Source organism: Vulpes lagopus, chromosome 11, assembly GCF_018345385.1.
Source record: "Vulpes lagopus strain Blue_001 chromosome 11, ASM1834538v1, whole genome shotgun sequence".
Classification (NCBI taxonomy): domain Eukaryota; kingdom Metazoa; phylum Chordata; class Mammalia; order Carnivora; family Canidae; genus Vulpes; species Vulpes lagopus.
The window spans coordinates 24348867-24371435 of record NC_054834.1 but is presented as its reverse complement, the minus strand read 5'-3'; the positions used below and the strand labels follow the sequence as shown (position 1 = coordinate 24371435).

The 22569-nt window shown below is 39.0% G+C and overlaps 1 protein-coding gene and 1 non-coding gene across 3 annotated transcripts in view; one reads left to right on the top strand and one right to left on the bottom strand.

Annotated features, from left to right (window-relative positions):
- SEMA3D (semaphorin 3D) overlaps nt 1-22569 on the top strand; it is a 204377-nt gene that overhangs the window by 97035 nt on the left and 84773 nt on the right. For both annotated transcript variants that reach the window (XM_041723209.1, XM_041723208.1), the window contains exon 4: nt 14878-14940. In XM_041723209.1, coding sequence (XP_041579143.1) covers nt 14878-14940 — 63 coding nt within the window. The remainder of the gene's footprint in view (nt 1-14877; nt 14941-22569) is intronic.
- Nucleotides 9205-9309, bottom strand: LOC121472396. Its single transcript, XR_005982880.1, has one exon. It is a non-coding gene; the product is annotated as a U6 spliceosomal RNA (small nuclear RNA).

The following is a 22569-nucleotide window of genomic DNA, read 5'->3' as shown; positions in this document are numbered from 1 at the left end:
TCTCCTCTGCCCATATACTTTTGGAGTTCTTGATTTCCAATGTAGTTGAATGAACTCCAGATTACTGTTGACTTCTAAAGCTCTCCCTGTTTCCAGTCTTATTTTTATCCACTGTTCATTATTCCCTCATTTGCACTTTATTTTCTGCTTCCCTCCCTTCCTCTTTCATTTTTTTTTTTACTCAATCTGCTCTGTTAGTTCCTTTCAAAATAAATTCCTTTCAAGTTTTGTGCCTTTGCTAAAAAGCTTCCTGAGATTGCCATTCACTCCTTTGCTCATTTCACTCCTCTGAATTCTCGAAGGCAGTTACCTAATTTTGCCCTCTTATATAGCCTTTTACTCCCCCAGATTCCATATTATGTTAAGGGACATAAAAATTCTTTGTGTTTATTAGAGCATTATATACATTATCAGTCTCAGTTGTCCTACTTGATAGAATTATCATTATTCATTGGTATAAATAAATCCAAATTATAGCCTCTTTGAATGGGGAGTCGGCTATTTTCCATGCATTTCTGATCCTCCTTTAGCATACAGTACAGTCTTACACATAAAAGACACTACAGAATATGTTTCTTCGATTTTTTTTTTGAATTGGGGATTTTGTTCTTTTTCTCTCTTGATTGTGAGATCAATGTATTATGCTTATCAATTTATCATGCTGTCCACATAGAATAAAAGACATCTGAAAATTAAGGAAATTTATCATATTATATAATAAGAATAATGTCCAGGGTGGCTACTGAGATGGGATATCATCTGCTTAATGATACTACCAGGGACCCAGTTATTTCGGTCTCTTCTGCCTGCCATTCTTTGTTGGCGTTATCCTTAGGTTGGTAGCAAGATGGCTATGACAATTTCAGGGGTCACATTCAGAAAAGAAAATGTAAAGGGATAAAAGATTATCACTTATTATGTCTCCTTCTTAGGAGCAAGAAACCTTTCGAGAATCCTTTCTAAAATCTCATTGGCCAGAAATATGTCAATTGTAGTGTTTGAACTCAAAATAAGGGTACTGAGACCATGATTTGCTTACATCAATCAATTACCTTAGGCGGAAGAAATGTTCAGGAATCAATCACATTGATCACTACACTTACCGAGAGGAAGTAGAAAGCAAATTCTCTGGGGAAAAAAATTATTTAAAGGACTCAATTTTTTTTTTCATTAACTTAGGCTACCTGAGGCAAACATAATCATTTCCTCAGCCAATCAACAAGAAGAATGTATGTTGACTATTTGGAGAGAACTATTAAGATTAGCTAGTTCTACAAGGAACTACTCTGGGAGGATTTATTTTTCTTTTAGGAGATAGGCTTGAAAAGTATTCATTACAAGTAAACATCCTTGAGGTCATTTATTCTTCTCCACCCTACATGGTAAAAATTGAAAAATCAGCTGACCTTTACTTCTCTTGCTTATGTAAGAGTTCATTTGCCTCTATGAAAGTTCTCTGTGGTCTCTCTAATGTATGTGAGCTTTATGAACTCTGGGCTGCTGCAGATCTCATCAAATTTTCTGATACTCTGTAAGTTTTCTTCCTTCAATATTCTAACCATTGGAGGGATGACATTGTTCAGAGACAGTAAGATTACAATTGAACTCAAAGAGTTAAAGACTGCATTATTATTCTGTAGTACAGTAGCTAGCATTATCCACTAAATATTTAATGTACAGAGAATGCATTTTTTAAACCAAATAGCTAATATACTTAAGCATCATTGAATATGTATCTTAGCAGAATTATACCCAAAATAGGGCTCCTTTGATTGGATTTTGTCCATCTCTGGGGTTGAAACCAATTATATGCATTTGTAGAATTAAAACTTGGGAGGGTTTTTTTTTTTTTAAGATTATTTATTTATTTATTTATTTGAGGTGGGGGGGGACAGAGGAAGAGAGAAATCCAAGTAGACTCTGCACTAAGGTCAGAGTCCAAAGTGGGTCTTGACCCCACAACTCTGAGATCAGACCTGAGTTGAAACCAAAAGCCAAGCACTTAACTGACTGTACCACTCAGGTACCCCGAGATACTTTTTAGTGACTAACTTTGTATATATATTTTTTCTTTTCTACATTAGTCAGCATTTTTTCCATTTTTTTCATTAAAAAATCAGTTGAGTGTCTACTTTTGTCACATGTGCATGGGATTTGAACTAGTTCAAGATGGATGGGTAAATCTGGATTGTTGTTAACTGGTTAATTAAAATAATTTATATTTGGAACTTGCAGTTTATTGTTTCCTTGTTAAGTTAGTGGAGGAAAAACATGTTTGAGAAATCCAGTAAAGTTGTTCTCCCTTCCATATTTTTCACAGTTCAAATTAAAGAAACTACATTTCCCTGGCCTAGCCCTTAACATCTTGCCCATTCTCTAGAGTCAGAGGAAGTAAATGAAAAAATAATTTTAATAGTCAGGAAAGATGGTCAATGGCGGATAGACATTTACATTCATTTATCATTATTAGTGATGCATCCGAAACCTGTTCATGCAGAGATAATAGTAATGAGTTTTTGACATTTGTATTATATGACGTAAGGGCCTACAGTTTCTAAACAAATGATTCTAAACTAGATGGCATCACTACACTTTGACTATAAATGAACATTCTCCACCTCAACCAGGCTTAAGTAGTCCTAGCAATAATCCATATAAAATCCAGAGCCTCCTCTATGTAAACTGCAGGAGTTATATATACAAACTGAAAGTCTCTCTCTTTGTCTCTCCTTTCTCTGTCTCTTTCTCATTTTTTTAAATGGAGTCTGTTAATTACTGTTAATAGTTAACAGTAAATATATATATATATATATATATATATATATATATATATATATATATATATATATATAAATATCCAGTACTCTGTTTGATTATGTTAGTTAATTGGACTTCTGAGTTAATGAGTTGTTGGGATCCTTCCATCTGAAAATGTAACTCACTTTGGAAGCAGTTCAAACCATGAATGGGTGGAGTGAGTCTCTAAACCAGGATGTAAGCAAACAGATCACAAAGGGGATGATTTATTAAACTAAGTTCTGCTTTTGTATTCATATTATTTAAGGATTTGTTTCTTGGTTTCCTTTTTTTTTTTCTTCTCTCTCTTTTTCAAGTGGGCTATAGAAGCAGTCAAGTAGATCAATGAGAAATAAACTTACTCTGAGACTACAGTTATTATTTATTTTACCTACTAACCTAACAGTGACTGGTGTGTCAACTCACGGAGTGTAATAATAAACAACTGTATTTTACCTCCCACCAGTCCTTTCAGTCTGCTCTGTGGAACTCCTTTCTCTGGACCTGTTGAGTAACTCCAGCAGGCAACCATGGTTTTCAAGGTCACTCTTAGAATAGGCAGTTGTTGTGTAGCAGTTAAAAGGTCCAGGTCTGATGTAATAAAACTTTCAAGCTCTGTTCCTTCTATCTGTCCCCATTTGGTCATGCCATGTGAAGGAAGGCTCCTGGGCAGGGAGGTGTTCAGAGACTTCTCTTTGTCCCTACCTAGCACTCCTCCTCTTCCTTAAGCCTGTGAAACAGAGTTTACTACGTCTCTATTCAAATCAGGAGAAGGGAGGAGGAGAGGGGTTTGGACAAGTGTCTACTTTACTGTCATTGTCAGAGGGACCTCACTTCTCTACTTTCTGGCCTTGTCAGATGTTTAAAGATGGCTTTTCTTTCAAAGGCATCTTAGTGAGTTTTTTGTTTTTTGTTTTTGGGTGGGGGGCGGATTTCCTCTTTCTGGAGTTCTTTCCTTTGCAGTTCTCTGGATAAGGTGACTACATCTCTTCTCTGACTGGTATGTTCTAATTTTTAATCCTGAGAAGGATTGCAGTTTGACCTAAAGTAGCCTCATGTCATCCCACTTTTGAGTGAGCATGGCTCCCATCTCTTCCATGGAAAACCATCATGTGTCTTTTCCTAGACATATTCTAGACGTTCAGGCTGATATTAGTGGAGCCACTGAGTTTGGTCTCTATTTTCCCTGCAGCTTGTTAGTCTCTCTCTCACCTTTAGACATTAGTCTAGAATGTTCCACCAACTACATGTTCAACAGCAAGTGCTTCTTGAGGTCCCGTAAAAGCTCCTTTGCTGGCACCTACTCCTCACTTTAGGGGTTGTAGAACACATACTAGAACTGTCTCAGATGAAATATTCTTCTCTAGAGAAAGGAAACAACTTTCTAATTTCCAGTTTCCATGTATTTATAGCTGATCGTGGGTGAAATCATCCATAGGATTCTTGGCCACCTACAATGAAATTTTTTGCTTCTTAACCTACCATCTCATTTTTGAATTTTTGCTCAGCTAAAACTTCTCTTTTAACATTTTGCCTTACTACTTACTACTTAAAATGAGCCCTCAAAGGGATGTTGTTTTACCTCCAAATTTAACGGACCTCCTCATTATATTCTTCATTATATATATTCCTGAAGCATATAAATTAGAACCATAGAGGCAACCAAATGAAAAATATTAATATTATTATTGGTATCATTTACCTTTTAACTATTAATAGCCTCAAACAAAACATATATGGTTTTACATCTTGTTTCCCATGCTTTTCCATAGATTTCTGCTGGAATCTGACTCTATTTTTTCAATTATCTTTGAAATTAATCTTCAAATAGTTTACTTTAATTTTGAGATAATATTTAATCAACTTTGTTCCTTTTTAATTAATTAAAAAATCATTTCTCTTGAAACTCATACGTGTCAAAATTAAATATTGTATATAAAATGTTTAGGGGTGCTTGGGTGGCTCATTCCATTGAACATCTGCCTTTGGCTTAGGTCATGATCCCAAGGTCCTGAGATCGAGCCCTGCTTTGGGTTCTCTGCTCTCTGGGAGCCTGCTTCTCCCTTTCCTTCTGCCCAGCTGCCATACCCTCTCAAATAAATAAAAATCTTTTCTAAAAATATTAGAAAATGTTCGAAGAATTGCTATGTTAGCTAAGATTTTTAATTTATTCATGAGAAACACACACACACACAGAGAGAGAGATTGAGGCAGAGACACAGGCAGAGGGAGAAGCAGGCTCCATGCAGGGAGCCTGACATGGGATTGGATCCCGGGTCTCCAGGATCACACCCTGGGCCAAAGGCAGGAGCTAAACCACTGAGTCACCCAGGGATCCCTAGCTAAGATCTTTTAATAAGCCCCACCAAGAACCTAATTAGTTCTTGTAGTGTTCAAGGAAATTTTTCTATTTAAAGTAATCCATGTTCATTTCTAATATAAAAAATACTAAAAATGTTTCTAGGCGAGGGAGGACGTTTTCCTATGGATTTCGAAATGAGAAAGCATTGTACGAGGGCAATATATACATTATGTAGCCTACCAAAGAGAATTCCATATTTTTGTGAAAAAATTTGACGTAACTTCATTTTGCCTTGCACATGGTCCCCACATTTGCTTCAGAACTTGACTTGACTCTATTGGTTATTTAACCACAAAATAATCAAAATTATTTAAAAGGAAATATTGTATAAACATCAACATGAAATACTTAAGCTAGAACTCAGATACTTTAAGAGGATTAGGGGTTTCTTTTTCTCTTTTTAGTAGTAAAGTAATTCCATGTTTATAATTGTGATTGTTATTTTTCTTCCACCTAACAATCATAATGCCATTTTTGGATTATTTTTCTTCTTATTTAACATGAACTCAGTATGTGATGATGAAAATTAGGTTACTTGAAGGTCATCAAACTGTGCCCCTATTTTTAAGCACTTATTTTAAAAAAATAACCAACCTAAATGACTTTGTAATTTTAAATACAATAATTTTTGGTGGAATATTTAAACACCATTCTCTGTGTAGCATGCATGAAAAGCGCTTTGTTATTTTTCTTTCCATAAGGAAGTCTAAAACAAGAGAGTTTTCATGCCCAAGGATCCCGTACTTGCTTGCTTTATACTGAGTACAAGCAGAAATGCTTTTATAAGTCCAAATGACCTTCTGACTCCAGTCCCATTAACTCACATCATGGCTGAATAAGACATTCCCCCCTAATGCTTTGCCCTGTAAATCTATTATTTAGGGTGAAAGTCTCTGAATTAATACTTCTCACTTAAAATCAAGACATTGAAAGAAGAAAATTGCCACCTTTTTTAATACTTAGTATTAAGAAAATATGAACATTGGAAACCAGGTGGACATCCCAATAAATTACCTTTTGTTACACGGCACCCTGCTTATTTTCAGGGTGATTAATCTGTTTCCCAGTGCCCGCGGAGCACATGCCATCCAGTGACCCAGCAGTGAAACAATCGCCTCGTTCAGGGATGTGCTGGCTTGCCAGCCCGGGTGCTGATGTGCAGGGCCCATTGGTCACTGTGCCGCGCTGGCAGGGTGCTGTCACACGGCTCAGCCTCCTGCCAGAACGCTGACAAGAACTCCTCCTGTCTCTGCTTCTAAGGGAAACTCCGCAGATCACTTTTCAGTAAGTACTGAGGGCTTCCTGGGCGTGTGACACTGTGCCAGCCACTAGAGAGGCAGGACGCAAAGCAGCACTCCTCGTCCCTCGAGGTCAGTAGTCACGAAATTTCACGGAGTCATATATTTGAGGCATATGCTTAGGAAGACAATGAAGACTGTGACCTGGGTTTCGTACAGAATTATATTGTCTGTCCACAAGCATAATTGCACTCAAATTCACATGTGACTGCACCACAAATTCAAAATTACCCTTTGTGGATTTCTTAAAATTTCTTTTAGGTAGCAGGATACTCTAGTGTTCCTCTCCCTTCCATGCAGTATGTGATTCCTGAGCTCCTGCCATGTCTCCAGCAGCCTTCCAAGGCCGGGCGTCCGGTGGAGAATAAAACTGGTTGGGTGTCTGTCCTCATGGTGCCTCTGGTTTCTAAAGGGAATGTTTGTTGGAGAAGAAAAAAGGAAACAAATAGGAGAATATCACTTAAATGTAGTGAAAAACTATGGTGATGATCCTGGGGGTCGGGGGGGAATGACTTTATTCATTTATTCACTCATCCATCCATTCCTTTCTTCCTTCCTTCATTCATTCATTTTTTTTAGTTTCTTTTTTTTTAATTTTTTTTTTTATTATTTATTTATGATAGTCACAGAGAGAGAGAGAGAGAGGCAGAGACACAGGCAGAGGGAGAAGCAGGCTCCATGCACCGGGAGCCCAACGTGGGATTCGATCCCGGGTGTCCAGGATCGCGCCCTGGGCCAAAGGCACGCGCCGAACCGCTGCGCCACCCAGGGATCCCTATTTTAGTTTCTATTTAAATTCCAGTTAGTTAACATAGAGTGTAATATTAGTTTCGGGTGTAGATATGCTAACTCAACACTTTCATGCAACACCTGGTGCTCATCACAGCAAGCATCCTATTCCTCAATCCCTATCCCCTATTTCACCCGTCCTCCTACCCACCTCCCCTCTGGTAACAGCAATTTGTTCTCTTTAGTTGTTTGTTTCTTGGTTTGCCTCTCTCTCTTTTTTCCTCGTATGCTTGTTTGTTTTGTTTCTTAAATTCCACATATGAGTAGAATCATATGTTATTTGTCTCTGATGGGCTCCTTTTGCTTAGCATGATACTCTCTAGCTGCATCCACATCGCTACAAATGGCAATTGGAGTAGCTGGTCTTCAGAGAAGGATTTTTCTGAGGAAGTTATATTAAAATGGACTTATATAAGAAAGGATCATCCAGAGGAGGACAGATATATTCCAAGGAGAACTGATTCATTCTGAGGAGAGTGTTCAGGTGACATTTGAAAGCACAGCATTAGCTGCTCATGAGCAGCGAAGTAGGGACTTGAATTTAGTATTCTAATTCCATTGCATTTCACTGATCTTTACAACCAGAAAAGGGTTCCAAACTAAATTTACTTGCAAGAGGAAAGTGGCAGACGGATATGATAAACACAAGTGTATCAGCATTCAGAGAAATTAGGTGGAAGAAGCTAACTGTGAAAGAAGCTTTGAGCTGAGTCCTGAGAAGGAAAAGGGAGAGACAATTCTCGCCCAAGACTTAATGAAGGAAGCAACATGGGCAGGTCATACCCAAACTTAAGAGTCAAAACAACCCATCTATAGCAACTTTGCCCCCCGCCAGTTTCAATCATGCAAGCTCTACTTTGGGTGCTGTTGTCCTTATTTTTCATTGAGCTCAGATCTCCTACCTCCCTCTGTTCCTGGAACCCAGAGCAGTCTTTACTCCTTTAACCCTTTACCATTGGCATGTAGACCAACATTTTCCCAACTTTTTTTACAACCATTCACAAACTTGAATACTGTTCTTTGATAGAGACACCCATCTGCATTTTTAGGGCCCTGAATTTTTGTCCTTAATTAGATTTTATGAACAAGTTGTAAGTTTCCCTTCTGTGTATTCCGTTCAGTTCTGGCCTCTCTGAATTAGGCCAAGGGACATTTGACTGACCTTGCACTGGCTAACTTGAGTCAATTAAATTGCTTCTCCGAAGATGTAACAAAGAACAGATATAATTAGAATTTCCTTAAGATGTCGTTATAGGCCTTATCATTATTTGAATGTTTCTGTAACTTGCCTAAGATTAAATAATTAAAAATAAATTGCCTGACATTTTCACCTTACTAAGTGATAACTGTTAATGAGTTACATAAGTTATGAATGAAACAATAATTGTTAGAGACATTGCAGTATTTACTTTTGAGTTGTTTGTATTCAAAGGGAAGTGAAAATGCTTCAAAGAACAAAGAAACAACATTTTGGATTTGGGGTAGAGATAAGCAAATAAAATCAGTATAAGATAATCAGATCATAGGTTGTATTTTAAAATGCATATACAGCTCCCATTATACTTTCATAAGGAAATCAGTATTGTATCTCTTTTAAAATATGTTTAAAATAAAACTATAATAGCTGAGCATATATGTACAGTGACACTGAGAACAATATTCATTTTATTAGAGTGATCTCTTATGATACTGGGAATCTACATCTAACTCTGAAAGAAAAAAATACATATACATGTATATACTTTTATTCTCTTTTTAAAAAAACAATATGAATGGGCACCTGGATAGCTCAGTCAGTTAAGTGTCTGACTTTGGCTCAGGTCATGATCTTGGGGTCCTGAGATTGAATTCCACGTTGAGCTCCCCGCTGAGCAGGGAGTCAGCTTGACCCTCCGCTCCTCCCCCAGCTCATGTCTCTCACCCTTGATCTCTCTCTCAAATAAATAAATAAAATCTTTAAAAAACTAGTAATAAGGATTGAATTTATGTGCCATCTTTGCAAAGGTACCATGCTAATCTTTTGTGTATCATTCCATTTAGTAAATCTGCTGCCAAAGTGAGCACTACATATATATTTTTTTAGACGTTAATATTTGATCCTCCCAGGTGTAATTTACACAAATGAATCCTTTGGAAATGTTCTGTTTCAACTGTGAAATATTATGGAAGCAACATAATTATAGTAGTTGAATCAGTAAATTATAGGACATGGAGACTGACTTATCAGATGCACTTGTTTTGAAACCTCAACCAATAAATTGTCACTTCCAAGTGGAGAAATTTTATAAATTTACTCATTTCTCAGAGTAGTTTTCTGTCATTAACTTGATCAATAAGATTAGCACTCAAAATTAATTTTCAACCCCAAATTATTTAGTAGTGGTTCAATTAGTAATTACACCCTGGATAATTATGTTGAGAGAAATTCTCGGGCTCCTCTGGATCCACAGAGAACATATATTTGATTTCTAATGTCTGTCCTCCATACGGGTAGGGAGAGCAGCTCTAAGCTTTGTACATATTTGAGATCCTTTGTATCTAAGCACCAAGGTTCCAAAGACTACTTGCCACCAAAATGATACCTTACAGCCTGGTTTCGGTATGTCATACAGTGTAAGTTAAGAACTAGTATCCCATGGGACTATTTCAGGACACTTAATATGGCAATTATGCAAGTAGCATCTCTGCCTCTGGTGTGTCTCTTTTTGATAAGTGAAAGAAAAATATCCACAGTAACTTTCCAAGGGAGTCGTACAACCGCATCAACTTTAGGAGTGTGTGTCTTGTTGTCCTGCTCATGCAGCTTTTAAGAGAGCGTGACACTGCACATACCACAGTCTGAAGTGCAAGAAAACATGTGTGACATTCTATTGCCAATAAATTCAGAAGTAATGAGAATGTTAATGCACTGCTTCAAATCTGCTCACATTACCTAATGACCAAAAGGGTTTTTATGGATTTTGTGGACATTGTATTTCTAAGTGTACTGACTGGGCTGAAATATTCTGAGAATCGCAGGTACTTCTTGGGCTTTCGGGTAGACTATGCTGAAACTTGGGAATATTTATGAAATATGTTGTTGTATAATCAGTCAGAGTTAATTTCTCTCTCTAGACGTATCTCTGTGTGCATCTGTCTCTCTATCCACCTACAAACACACACACATATGCTACATGCACATATATGCACCCATGTGCACACACCCTGCGCACACACCCACATATATGCACACAAGTATGCACACACTCTACGCATGAACACACACATGTCACCTGCATGCATACCCTGCACACGTACACACGTATATGCACCAGTGTGCACAGCCTGCACATGTACCCACATATATGCACACATGCGTGCACACAATTTGACTAGAAAAACATGGAAATGATGGAAGACTTTTATATAGATACAGAGATGTGATATATATGTCAAATATGCCACTTCAAAAGATTATTGAAGAACAAAAATATTACTTGGATATATTTCTGCCAACCCCATGCAAGTACATGGGTTTTTTTGTTGTTGTTTTTACTTATTGCTTTGCTTTATTATATTTTTAGATTGAATTAAGTGAAATTTTGCTTCTTTAAATTCTTTACCAACATAGAATTAAAAGGAATATTTTTTAGAAGGCCCTTTATTCTAATGACTAGGTGGTAAGTAAAAGAAAATCCCACTATAACTCATGATTAAAATGATAGCTTTTAAATATTGGCACAACTACAAAGATTCCTTTTTCCCCCTTTTAAGTAAATGTTTTGAGTCTGGAAGATAATCAGATATCTCCTAGGTTGTTGTTATTAAGGTAATTCTATTTGTGATTCCTAAATTCTTGACAGCATTGTGTCAAAATAAGCCAATATATAATTTTAATGAATCTTTATTTTTAAGGCTTATGTTATCTTAAGAAGTAAAATTATCTTTGTGATACTATCTTAGAATTACTGTGCAAAAATAATGATTAAAGGATCATTTCTGTTTTTAACGGGTCTAAACATTATGGGATTGAAGGTAAATGGTGAAAAGTGAGATAACATTTTGGGAACAAATACCTGCTATAAACAGAGATTAGAAGATTTATTAAAATTGGTTTTTGGAGCTCAACAAATTCTCGGTGCTTGGGTATCTTTGTAGAACATTTACCCACTAATCAAAAACCTGATTCTCTGGTGCTTGTAATTTTAGTTTTATTGCTTCGTTAACTAGGATGACACATTTCAATTTTCAATTATGTGACTTACAATCAATTCCATTTACAATTATATGACTTACAATTAATAGCTGAAAATGTACAACAAACCATTAAAACATCTTTTAGAGATTTGTATTCCTTTGCAAAGAGAAGGAAGGAATCTGTAATTACTATTTTAGTGTTAAGTCCTTAAGAAAAAATTAGAGTCGAGACTGTTCGGAGCAAGTAATTGAAAACAATGGCTCAAAAGTCGGGCCCTGTATCTTGGTGGGCCCCTCGTGGGCCTCTAGTGCTCCCGGGGTGTGGTGGCTGGATCCTCGGAGCTCTCTGCTCACCTGTGTCTCCTGGAGAAATGCAGTTACCTTCTCTGTTGCAGAACTACCTTCCTGACTCACTGCCACACCTCGCCCGGCAGACCAAGGGCCCTTTGTAATTATGTGTGTAATAAACAAATAATTAAAGAACAATACGTATTCTGTGCTAACTTTGGAACTTTCATGTAGATTTCAAAGAAGACATAAAGATTGCTTCCCCGACTCCCTCTTTAAATAACACCCTCCTTCTCAAGCCTCAACAAATGTATTTGTAATCAGTTTTAGAAACATTTATCTCATGATTCGCTTTAAGTCATCACCCAATAGGCTGGTTGGGTGAAAACATCCTTTGATAATCTTTCTCCTCTTTAAATCTTATTTACTTAATGTAGAAGAATTCCATATTTTCCTTTTCTTTTTTTTAAATAGAATTTATACCAATAAGATATTTAGATCAGAACAGATATCTATAGCTATTTTTCTAAATTTATTCAGAAATAAAATGAAATTAAATTTACCATCATGAAAAACAGAATGGTGTCTGATGTATTGAAAAGACTCAAAGAAATATTAATCTAGACTAGAAACCAAATAAAACAAGCTAAAGGTTAAACCCATTGACAGATCATGGTTATGTATCCTGCATACCCCTTATTTTCAGTCCAAGGATACAAAGTTGTCCTTTGTAAAATCACTATAATATTCAGAATCAGCAAGTATAGAGTTATAGTTTTGCAAGATGAAAGAATTCTGAAAATCGGTTGCACAAAGTGAATATATTTGACAATATCGAACTGTAAATATGACTAAGATGATAAATTTTGTTATGTCCATTTTACCACAATTAAAAATAAAAAATAAAAATGAGTCATCTAGGAAAAAAAATGTCTTAAGAGAAGGTGCCTTGAGCTCATGAGCCCAAATCAGAAGCAAAGCTACCATGAAATCAAGATGATATTTTTATGAGAGAAAAAGAACACTGGCTTCAGTGTTTTTGCTACTAGTGGTTAAAAATAAGCAAACAAACAATTAAAAAACAACTGGAAGAAACTAAAATTTCTTGCCAGCTATGGTGTTCTGTGTTTACTCTTCATTCATTCATTTATTTAGGGCCGCATGATTTTGGGTTGATGATTGACTATTGTTGATCAGCCTATGCATGGCCCATTTTGATTAATTTATTTATTAATCTGTATTACTCAGTTGTTTTAAATTATGCATTCAAATACCTGAAAAGGCATCATCCAGAACAGAAACTAAGATCTGGTAAATGGCTGCTTCTTACTACAATTTAAGCCTTCTATTTTTTTAAAGATTTTATTAATTTATTCATGAGGGAGACACACACACAGAGGCAGAGACACAGGCAGAGGGAGAAGCAGACTCCATGCAGGGAGCCCAACGTGGGACTCGGTCCCGGGACCTGGGGTCACGCCCTGAGCCCAAGGCAGATGCTCAACCACTGAGCCACCTAAGTCTTTTTTTCCAGTCTGGGGCACCCATGGTTTTGAATCCTGTATTCATCAGTCTTGTTCGGCCTTTTGCTCCTTTATTCCATCTGCACATATACCTTTAAAGTGCCTCTTTTATTTTAGCTGTTTTTAACATTATTCTGAAGGGATCATTCTGTTTGTAGTTTTGGAAACTATACTTTTTACCTAATAACTAACTGCTAAGATCCAGCTATACAATTTTTTATTGCTGTGGTCCCTTCATATGTTATGGCTGGCTAATTTTCAAAATTGTGTGAAAATATAATTGCCATGATTTAAACCATGTTTTAATAAGTAGCGTCTTTAGTCCTTTACTGTGAACCACATCACCTGAGCCTGCTCTGGCTGTGCCACCCTGCCTAGGCACATCTTTGGATTACAATTTGCAGCCTATTAAAGTGTGCTCTAAATGAACAACATTGCTTCATTTAAAAATCTCAGTAATTTTATCAAATTTGTCTAGTAAGGGAATGTGAGTGGTATTCTCTATTCTTCTTTACCCAGAAACATGAAACTCTAAAATTTTGTAACTTCTAAGTCATTTGGGACTTCCAGGTTTAACAAGTCTCTTCCAGTGCATTCCCTCAGGATATTTCCCTTTTTCCTCACCTATTAAGGCATTTTTCTGCTAACATTGGTGAGAAACATCAAAGTTTGTCAGGAACTCTTGGAACATATATTATGAGCAACTCCAAGTTTGCTCTTCCTGTTTCTTCTTGCCTGTAGCTTAGTAGAGAGCATTTCTCCCTTTAAGCTAATGGAGTAAAGTAGCTGTTTGAACCTTATTTTGCAAAACCTTCTTGACAGAAGTGCTAAACTTTGTTAAAAACAAAAGAAAACCTGTGTGATAAATTCCAGACAGTTAAAGCATGAGTAAAAGCTACCACCCGAGGGATTTGCTGCCTTTATCCTTAATCATTTGCCCAAATAATAATTATTATGTGGTGATTGAGACCCCCGTACTTCAGACAGACTTTGCATCATATTTTGGCTTTGCTGGTGACTGTGTTCGGGGCCCTTGACATGTTACTTAATGGCCGTATGAATGAGTTTTCTGATGTGAGAATGGAGAGAGTTAGTATAGCCATCTCACTGGGTCATTGTGAGATTCAAATAAGATAATACATAAAAAATGTTTAAGCGACAGATGCATCTGAGCTCCATACGTGTTAAATTTGCCAGCAAATCCACACTGATCTTTGACTCGGAGTGTTAACTTATGCTTGTAACAAAGTGCTTTGTCACACACTTCCCTGCACATGTTTATATATGCTCCAGCACTCTAAGCACAGAAAAACAGCGTAAATAGAATCTCTTACTTAAGCAAATGCGCTTCTGACATTCTGTTGACATCACAATAAGAATTTGTGGCCTTCTCAACATAATTTATCTCTTATTAAATACATTTAAAAAGAAACTAGATCAAAATATACAAATGGATGGTCCTATAGCTTTTTCTTAGAAACCTTTTTAGGGTGGCTTTGGAAAATATTTAAATCTCAAAATTCTTACAACATGCTTTGAGCTTGATTTGTTATCCACTCTTCAATTTCATGCACTCATTTTCCTAATTAGAATGGCAGAGTGTTTTAGATATTCAGATTCTGACACACTTTGAAATGTTTTACAGATTTATTGGCCCGCTGCAAAGGAACGAGTGGAATTATGCAAATTAGCTGGGAAAGATGCCAATGTAAGTACGAGACTTTAAAAATATCTTTGTTAAACTGGTACTGATATGATAGTCAATATTGGTTTTTATTGAATTAACAGCATTGGTGTATTATTTTTAAGGCTGCATTAACATTCTGTGTCAAGATCAAGAAGATATAAAATATTTCTATCTTGCCAAAAGGAATGCCATTATTCTCAGAAATTTAGAAATACTAGACTTTCTAAACTGTTAATTCTGGATATTCTTATTTTCTTCAAACAAATGTCAGAAAAACACTTGAAATATCAAAAAATAAGTCATCAGAAAAATACTTATAGTATTGCATATTTTTCACTTATATGCCCGTATTTTGCAAATGCACACAAAATCATGAGTACTTTAGCATCACAAACATACAATTGGTGTTTAAGTTAATTTGGATTAAAAAAATTTTTTTAATTTGGATTAAAATTAAACTTACAGCATTTAGAAGAAAAATTTCAAGTGTTGCATTATAGAGACAGTAAGAACGATGGGGTGAAGATGAATGACACTACATTCTGGAATAAGAACTAGAAATAATTTACTCTATAATTCACTTAAGCGTAATTATATGAAATAATTTATAAAGGTTAAATAATGGGGCTCAAATATAAACTGCTGGTTTAAGCTGCCGTAAGGGCCAGAGAAAACCCTTAGCAACAAGCGACCCACTTAGTTGCCCTGGAGGCTCCGTCTGAATTGCTCTCGCGTGGTCCCCCTTGTCCTGGCTCCCCGCCCCCCAGCCCGCCTGCTGCCTGCTTTATGCCCCCGCAGGGATGGAAGAGCGCTGCGGCCCTCTCTGCCTCTCCTCCCCCTCCCGGGGCTCTGACTCAGGCCAGATGCGCTGCATCCTGCCCTGACTTCTTGCACTGTGGTGATAGGGAAAATTGCTTTTTTCTTTCTTTTTTTTTTTTTTTTTTTTGACAAAATAAATCACTTCCTGAATGTATCTGAAGATGAAAAGAGGTTCTAAACTTTCCAAAACCATGGATATCTTGAGGCTTTTTTTTCTGCAACATTCTGTAATGTCGCCGTAAACACTGTAACCCAGGGGGGGTCAAGCCAGCAATGCCTTCATATTTAATAACAACAAATAAGTGTGTGTTATGGGAAAGTGTAATTAGATGCAAAAATTCTCACTTTATCAATGTGATAAAAATAAAGCAACGTGACACATGATGCCTGACATATTTGAGAGGAAGTTTAGAAAACTAAGAATTGGAAACAGCTAGTTTGTTCACCCATTTGTTCATGTATTTGTTTATTTCACAAATATTTATTAAGAGCCTCAATGTGTACATACGCAGGTGTCTGAAAGGTTGCCGTATCTGCTGTCATAGAGCTTTTAATACATAGTGACGACACTATAAAACAAAGTGATCAAAGCAAAAGGAAAGAAGGAAACTTGATTATGCCCGATTTTGTATTCATTCAATGTTAAATGTTATCAGGTACATTTATGTTAACAGAAATATAGTGGGGGTATTAGCATCAAAGGCAGCAGGAGACCGTTTTTACAGTCATTCTACCTGAAATGAAGAGGATCAAACTATTCTAAAAGATATCCTTCTTCCTCCGTGTCCCTCATCTCTTCACCTGTTCAGGACCCAAGGGAGCAGGTGCTCAGGTCTGCACATCCTCCATGTTTGCTTGTAGTTGTGGGGGCAGGCAGATTGCGCTGGTTCTGGGAGCTTTCAAAATTATTTTAATAACAGTACAAACATGCCATACACAGCATGAACACTTTAATATTTTGTGTTTTGCCAGTATTAACTGTTTCAAAAGGAGGCAAGTAGGAAAAGGTGGCTTAAATTTCCTCCACTAAACTAATGTCAGTGTTCCCATGGAGAAGATGAGGGGTAAACACCCAAGGTCAAACAATCAGTGAAGGTTTTAATCGTGACAGTGTTCTCCTTTCCGTATGTTCACTAATTCTGGTTATATAGTAACTCATTGGCCCTATTATTAAGTTAAAGCAAGAGGTGGTAAACTTTTCTAGAGGTGGTATTCTAGAGCATGCAGGAAGGACCCAGTGCTCGGATCGTACTCTTGCCATTCATTTGTGTTTGGGAGCTACTAGTCACCTCGAACCTTTAAGCACACCTACTGCCAGCCCAGGATTAGAGATAGGGGGAGTTCTTCTCTTCTTACTGCAGTCTGTAAAGTTTGATGTTGAATCATGTAGGGATAATACAATTCTTTGTCTCCTTTTTAATCTGTCACTTAAAAATATTATATTTTGGAATTATTAAGAATGGGTAACACTTTTATAGCACTCACTGAGTTCCAGGAACTGCTTCCAATACTTTATAATCTCATTTAATCCTTGTAACAATATTATATGCTAGATTTTATGATTATGCCTCATTTTGTAGATGAGAAGACTGAGGCCAGAAAAATAAAATGGCTTGTCCAATATCATCACATATCTAATAAACAGTGAAGACAGGAATTGAGTCCAGAAGTCTTGCTCCATAATCAGTGCTCTCACACAACACTGTGATCTATACATAAAGATCTGAACTCTACATATAAGGACTGAAAACCTTATCCCTCAAAGTGTACCCCTCAAATCACTTCTCTCTAGAATATCCACATAACAGAGATCCTCAGTTTACAGCACTGCATAGATTTTAGCCAACAGAAAACTGAGACAAATGTGTGGTTTTATTGACCTCTTTTATTACCTTTGGCATTACCCTCATTCCTCCCTTCTCTCTAGTAATTTTTACCTACTTCCCAAGAGTGTTTTTAGGATTAACAAGTGTTTGGAAAGACTGTCCCTTTACACAGAGGTACTATATAACTGAAAAATAGTGAATTATTTACCATAATGAAAGTTAGCTAATTGGAGTGGGGAGGGAGTGGAAGACGAGGAAACAAAAGAGAACTATTCCCCTTCCTTGACCACAGTTTCCAGTTGAGTCCAAAGAAAGGAAATAGTGCCAGGAAGCTATTTCATAGTATTTTGTTTCTGCTAAGAATATTATTCAAAAGAAAGTCACTAAAGAAATGTCTGTATCCTGACTATAAAGAGTGGAGTCAACAGCTCAGTCCAGGCAAAAGAGCGGACAGGATGTGGGCAGCTTGGGTTGTGTTTGTCATCTTAACCCCGGAGGCACACAACCTTGTCAATGGAGACATGACGTAGAGTCAAAGCATCTTCCATCGCCCAAGTTCTATGATTACATTCTTTCTTTCTTCTTTTTTAAAGAATGTCTAAAAGTGAAACAAAGTGCTCATTGTAGAAAGTTTTCAAATTGCATGGAAGTCATCTGTAAATATCTCCTCCCCCATGAACATTACCCAGAGATAGCTGGTGTCATTTTGATGTTTATTCTTCTATCTTATCTATTTACTATTTTTCAGAATGAAATCATTGTATACATAGTCGCTTAAAACATTTTTTTTCTTTTTGCAAACTGCCATGAGCATTTTCCCATGTCATTAAATTCCTTTTTATAACACTACTTTTAATAGCTACACTGCATTCCTTTATATATTATTTCATCAATCCTCTATTGTTAGAAGTTTGGTATATATCCAGTTTTTAGCTATTAGAAGTGATGCTTCACATGAAAAATCTTATATGTAAATACTGTGAACATCTTTGATTGTTGAGTAGAATTACTGGTCAAAGGATATAATCTTTTTAGGCTATAAATTTTTTTATTCACATTGCAAAATTAACTCTTCCAAAAGTTTATGCCTTTTGTGCTTTAACCAGCAGTGCGTATTCACGAGAGGCTATATAGGCTGCTATACTCTTGCTGATAATAGTGGGTACAACATATGGTTAATAGTTAATGCTAATATGTAAATGAAAAATAATTGTATTTAATCTTTGCCAAAAAATTATTTCTGTTATTTTTGCCTGAAATTCTTTCATTTCTATAAATGCTAAATTTTTAAAAGTATTTTCATAAGATTTTATTTATTTATTCATGAGAGACACAGAGAGAGGCAGAGACACGGGCAGAGGGAGAAGCAGGCTCCCCACAGGGAGCCCAATGTGGGACTCGATCCCGGGACCCCAGGATCATGCCCTGAGCCAAAGGCAGATGCTCCACCCCTGAGCCACCCAGGAGCCCCAGTACTAAATATTTTATATAGTTGTAAGATTACAGCTTATTTTTTGGAATGTCATATTCCTATCATTTGTTCATTTTTAAATTTTAGTGTTTGCCTTTTCTTTATTGGTTATTTATAGATTATCAAGATATATATGTTATTATATCATATTATACATATTTTCAAGAAATATCTGTATAAAATCTATTACTTTGCAATCAACTTATATAAAAATATTTTCCCAGTTATTCTATTGATATATACGCTTTTAAATATTTAAATATTATATTTTAATATATAATATTAATATATTAAATATAGTAATTAATACTATAATATAATAATAGTATTATATTAAATAGGCATACCTCTTTTTTTTCTTAAAATATTTTCCTCTGTCTTGCCACTACAACTAGTTTTTGTTCTGTAGAAATTTCTACTTTATATCTTACATTTTTAAGAGAGAGATGTGATATGCGGATTTTCATGTATTTATTTTGAAGTGTGGACAACTTTTTATATTTTCAGGGAGTGTAAGACCTAAGCAGACACTTGTGTAGACTGGATTTTTTTAAGATTTATTTTTATCTTAGAGAGAGAGAGAGAGGCCTGTGGGCAGGGGAGGGGCTGAGGGAGAGGGAGAGAGAATATTCCAGCAGGCTCCCCACTGAGCACTGAGCCCGGGAAGCTGGGTTTGGTCCCAGGACCCTGAGCTCGTGCCCTGAGCCAGAATCAAGAGTGGGCCTCTTACCTGAGCCACCCGGACACCCCTGTGGACTGGATTCCATTCTGAGGTCTGTTAGACAAACCCAATGTGTAGCACGGTGGCAAGTCTGTGGTGATTACTAAAAGTGTTTGATGATCACTATATTCTGCAAAATATACCAAAACTAAAAATAAACTAGATAGGGGATTCCTGGGTGGTGCAGCGGTTTGGCGCCTGCCTTTGGCCCAGGGCGCGATCCTGGAGACCCGGGATCGAATCCCACGTCGGGCTCCCGGTGCGTGGAGCCTGCTTCTCCCTCTGCCTGTGTCTCTGCCTCTCTCTCTCTCTCTCTCTCTCTCTCTCTGTGACTATCATAAATAAATAAAAATTAAAAAAAATAAATAAACTAGATACCTAAATCATGAGTGTCTCCTCGGATATAACCTGAATAAATTGAAATCAGCAATTATAAGTTAGTTATGAGAAATACATATAAAACTGTATTAGCTTTAATTGCACTATATATAAGTCTAGAGAATTAAAGTTACCATATTTCTGTTTTGGTTTTCTTTTTTCACATATCTAGGAAGAAACTAAAATTCCAAAGGTTAATAAATAATGCCAATATATATTAGTGTTTTCTTCCAAGTATTAATTCAGTCTTATATTTGTCTTATTAAATGTATATGTGAGGCAAAATATTGAAATCTTACTTGAGAGAATTAAAAAGTCGATACAAATTTTAGATTTCCTTCTTAAATAAATTTAAAAAAAAAATTTTTTTTTAAAGGCGGTGCCCGGGTGGCGCGGTTGGTTAAGCATCTGCCTTCTGCTCAGGTCATGATCCCGGGGTCCTGGGATCGAGCCCCGGGACAGGCTCCCTGCTTCTCCCCTCCCTCTGCTGCTCCCCCTGCTCGTCAAATAAAATATTAAAATTTTTTTTTTTCTCTTTCTCCTTTTCTTCGGATGGAAATCTTGGTAGGTGGGAAAGGAAGTTGGTGGGAGGAATAAGGAAGGAAGGAGAAATGCAGTATTTTTCCAAGGTTGGGCATATCGCTCACTAAAATGTTGGCTCTCGGCAGCCGCGCCAGCACTTCAGGCAGAACTGGAGGTTCTGGGGCCGCGGGGCCCCTGCCGGGTGCTGCCCCCGCCGCCCCCCTGCTCCCCCCGCCGGGTGCTGCCCCCGCCGCCCCCCTGCTCCCCCCGCCGGGTGCCCCCCCGCCGCCCCCCTGCTCCCCCCGCCGGGTGCCCCCCCGCCGCCCCCCTGCTCCCCCCGCCGGGTGCTGCCCCCGCCGCCCCCCTGCTCACCCCGCCGGGTGCTGCCCCCGCCGCCCCCCTGCTCCCCCCGCCGGGTGCCCCCCCGCCGTCCCCCTGCTCACCCCGCCGGGTGCTGCCCCCGCCGCCCCCCTGCTCCCCCCACCGGGTGCCCCCCCGCCGTCCCCCTGCTCTCCCCACTGCCCCTCTGCTCCCCCCGCCGTGTGCTGCCCCGCCGCGCCTCTGGGAGTGGGACACGAGTGATCAGTTCACAACAATTACGCTCTAAATTCTATGACTATTTGTGAAAACTGAGCTGTGTCAGGAGCGGGCGTAGGAGGCAGCGGGGCTGGGGCGGACTGCCCGAGGCCTGCACTCGCCCCGCCCGCCTCCCGCCCGCCTCCCGCCCTCGTCCCACCCTTGCCCCGCCCGTGTCCCGCCCTCGCCCCACCCTCCTCCCGCCCTCGTCCCGCCCGCCTCCGGCCCGCGTCCCGCCCTCCTCCCGCCCTCGTCCCGCCCTCGCCCCACCCTCCTCCCGCCCTCGCCCCGCCCGTGTCATGCCCACCTCTCACCCTCGTCCCGCCCTTGCCCCACCCTCGCCCCACCCTCCTCCCGCCCTCGTCCCGCCCGTGTCCTGCCCACCTCTCACCCTCGCCCCACCCTCCTCCCGCCCTCGTCCCGCCCTCGTCCCGCCCTCGCCCCACCCTCCTCCCGCCCTCGCCCCGCCCGTGTCCTGCCGCCACCGCCTGGCCCGGCCTCACCCTCCTAGAACAGTCTGGGGGGGGGAGGAGGAGCAAGAAACGCGGACGTCCCTTCAGTGAGCACGAGTGAGTAAAATAAAGGCTGGAGAATACCAAAACCTCTCTTTCTAGTGACGAAGCTGTCACCGCAGTTTACCTAGTGGGCCATGAGTCCCCCCGCTTTCCTCCTGCTGCTGCGCGCTGCTCGTCGGGCCAGCAGGAGCGCGGCCGCGTGGGCTCCCCTATCCTGCGAGTTGGCCTCCGTGATGTGAGAGAATCGGAAGCGAGGCCCTGCGGAGCCCTTTGTGCAAACAGAACATCATTGTCTCTATCAGACACCTTGACGGAAAGGTGGAAAGCTGACATAATGCGATTTTGTTAAACAAGACTATTTGCCAGAAAACTGTCCCAGTGAATTTAAAGTCTTCCTTTCCTAAGAGACTCCATAGAGTGAATGCCCGAGAACATACACAAAACATGCGGAAATATTCAGGTAATATTCAGGGATGCCCCTCGTGTGACTCACACACCTCTGGTGTGCCCCCCCCCCCCATCCTACAGCCCAAGCCCTAGCCTGTCCCCATTAAAGGTGCCAGGTCTGCCTCCCCGAGAAGGAAGCAGGAAGCACCCTCGAGTTGTGCAGCTCCCCGAGGGACTGATAATCCCGACCTTTCATACAGCCTAGAGGGAAGCGGAGAGCAGAAGATTCCATGAGTTCCTTGTAATATTCTTCTGTGGTAGAATGTACACATTTCAGGGATCGGGATCTGTGAATTCTTGACACACAAAATTGCCAGACTGGCTGGCCAAGGGAGGTCCTAGAGACTAGGAACCCTGGACCACACATATGCAGAC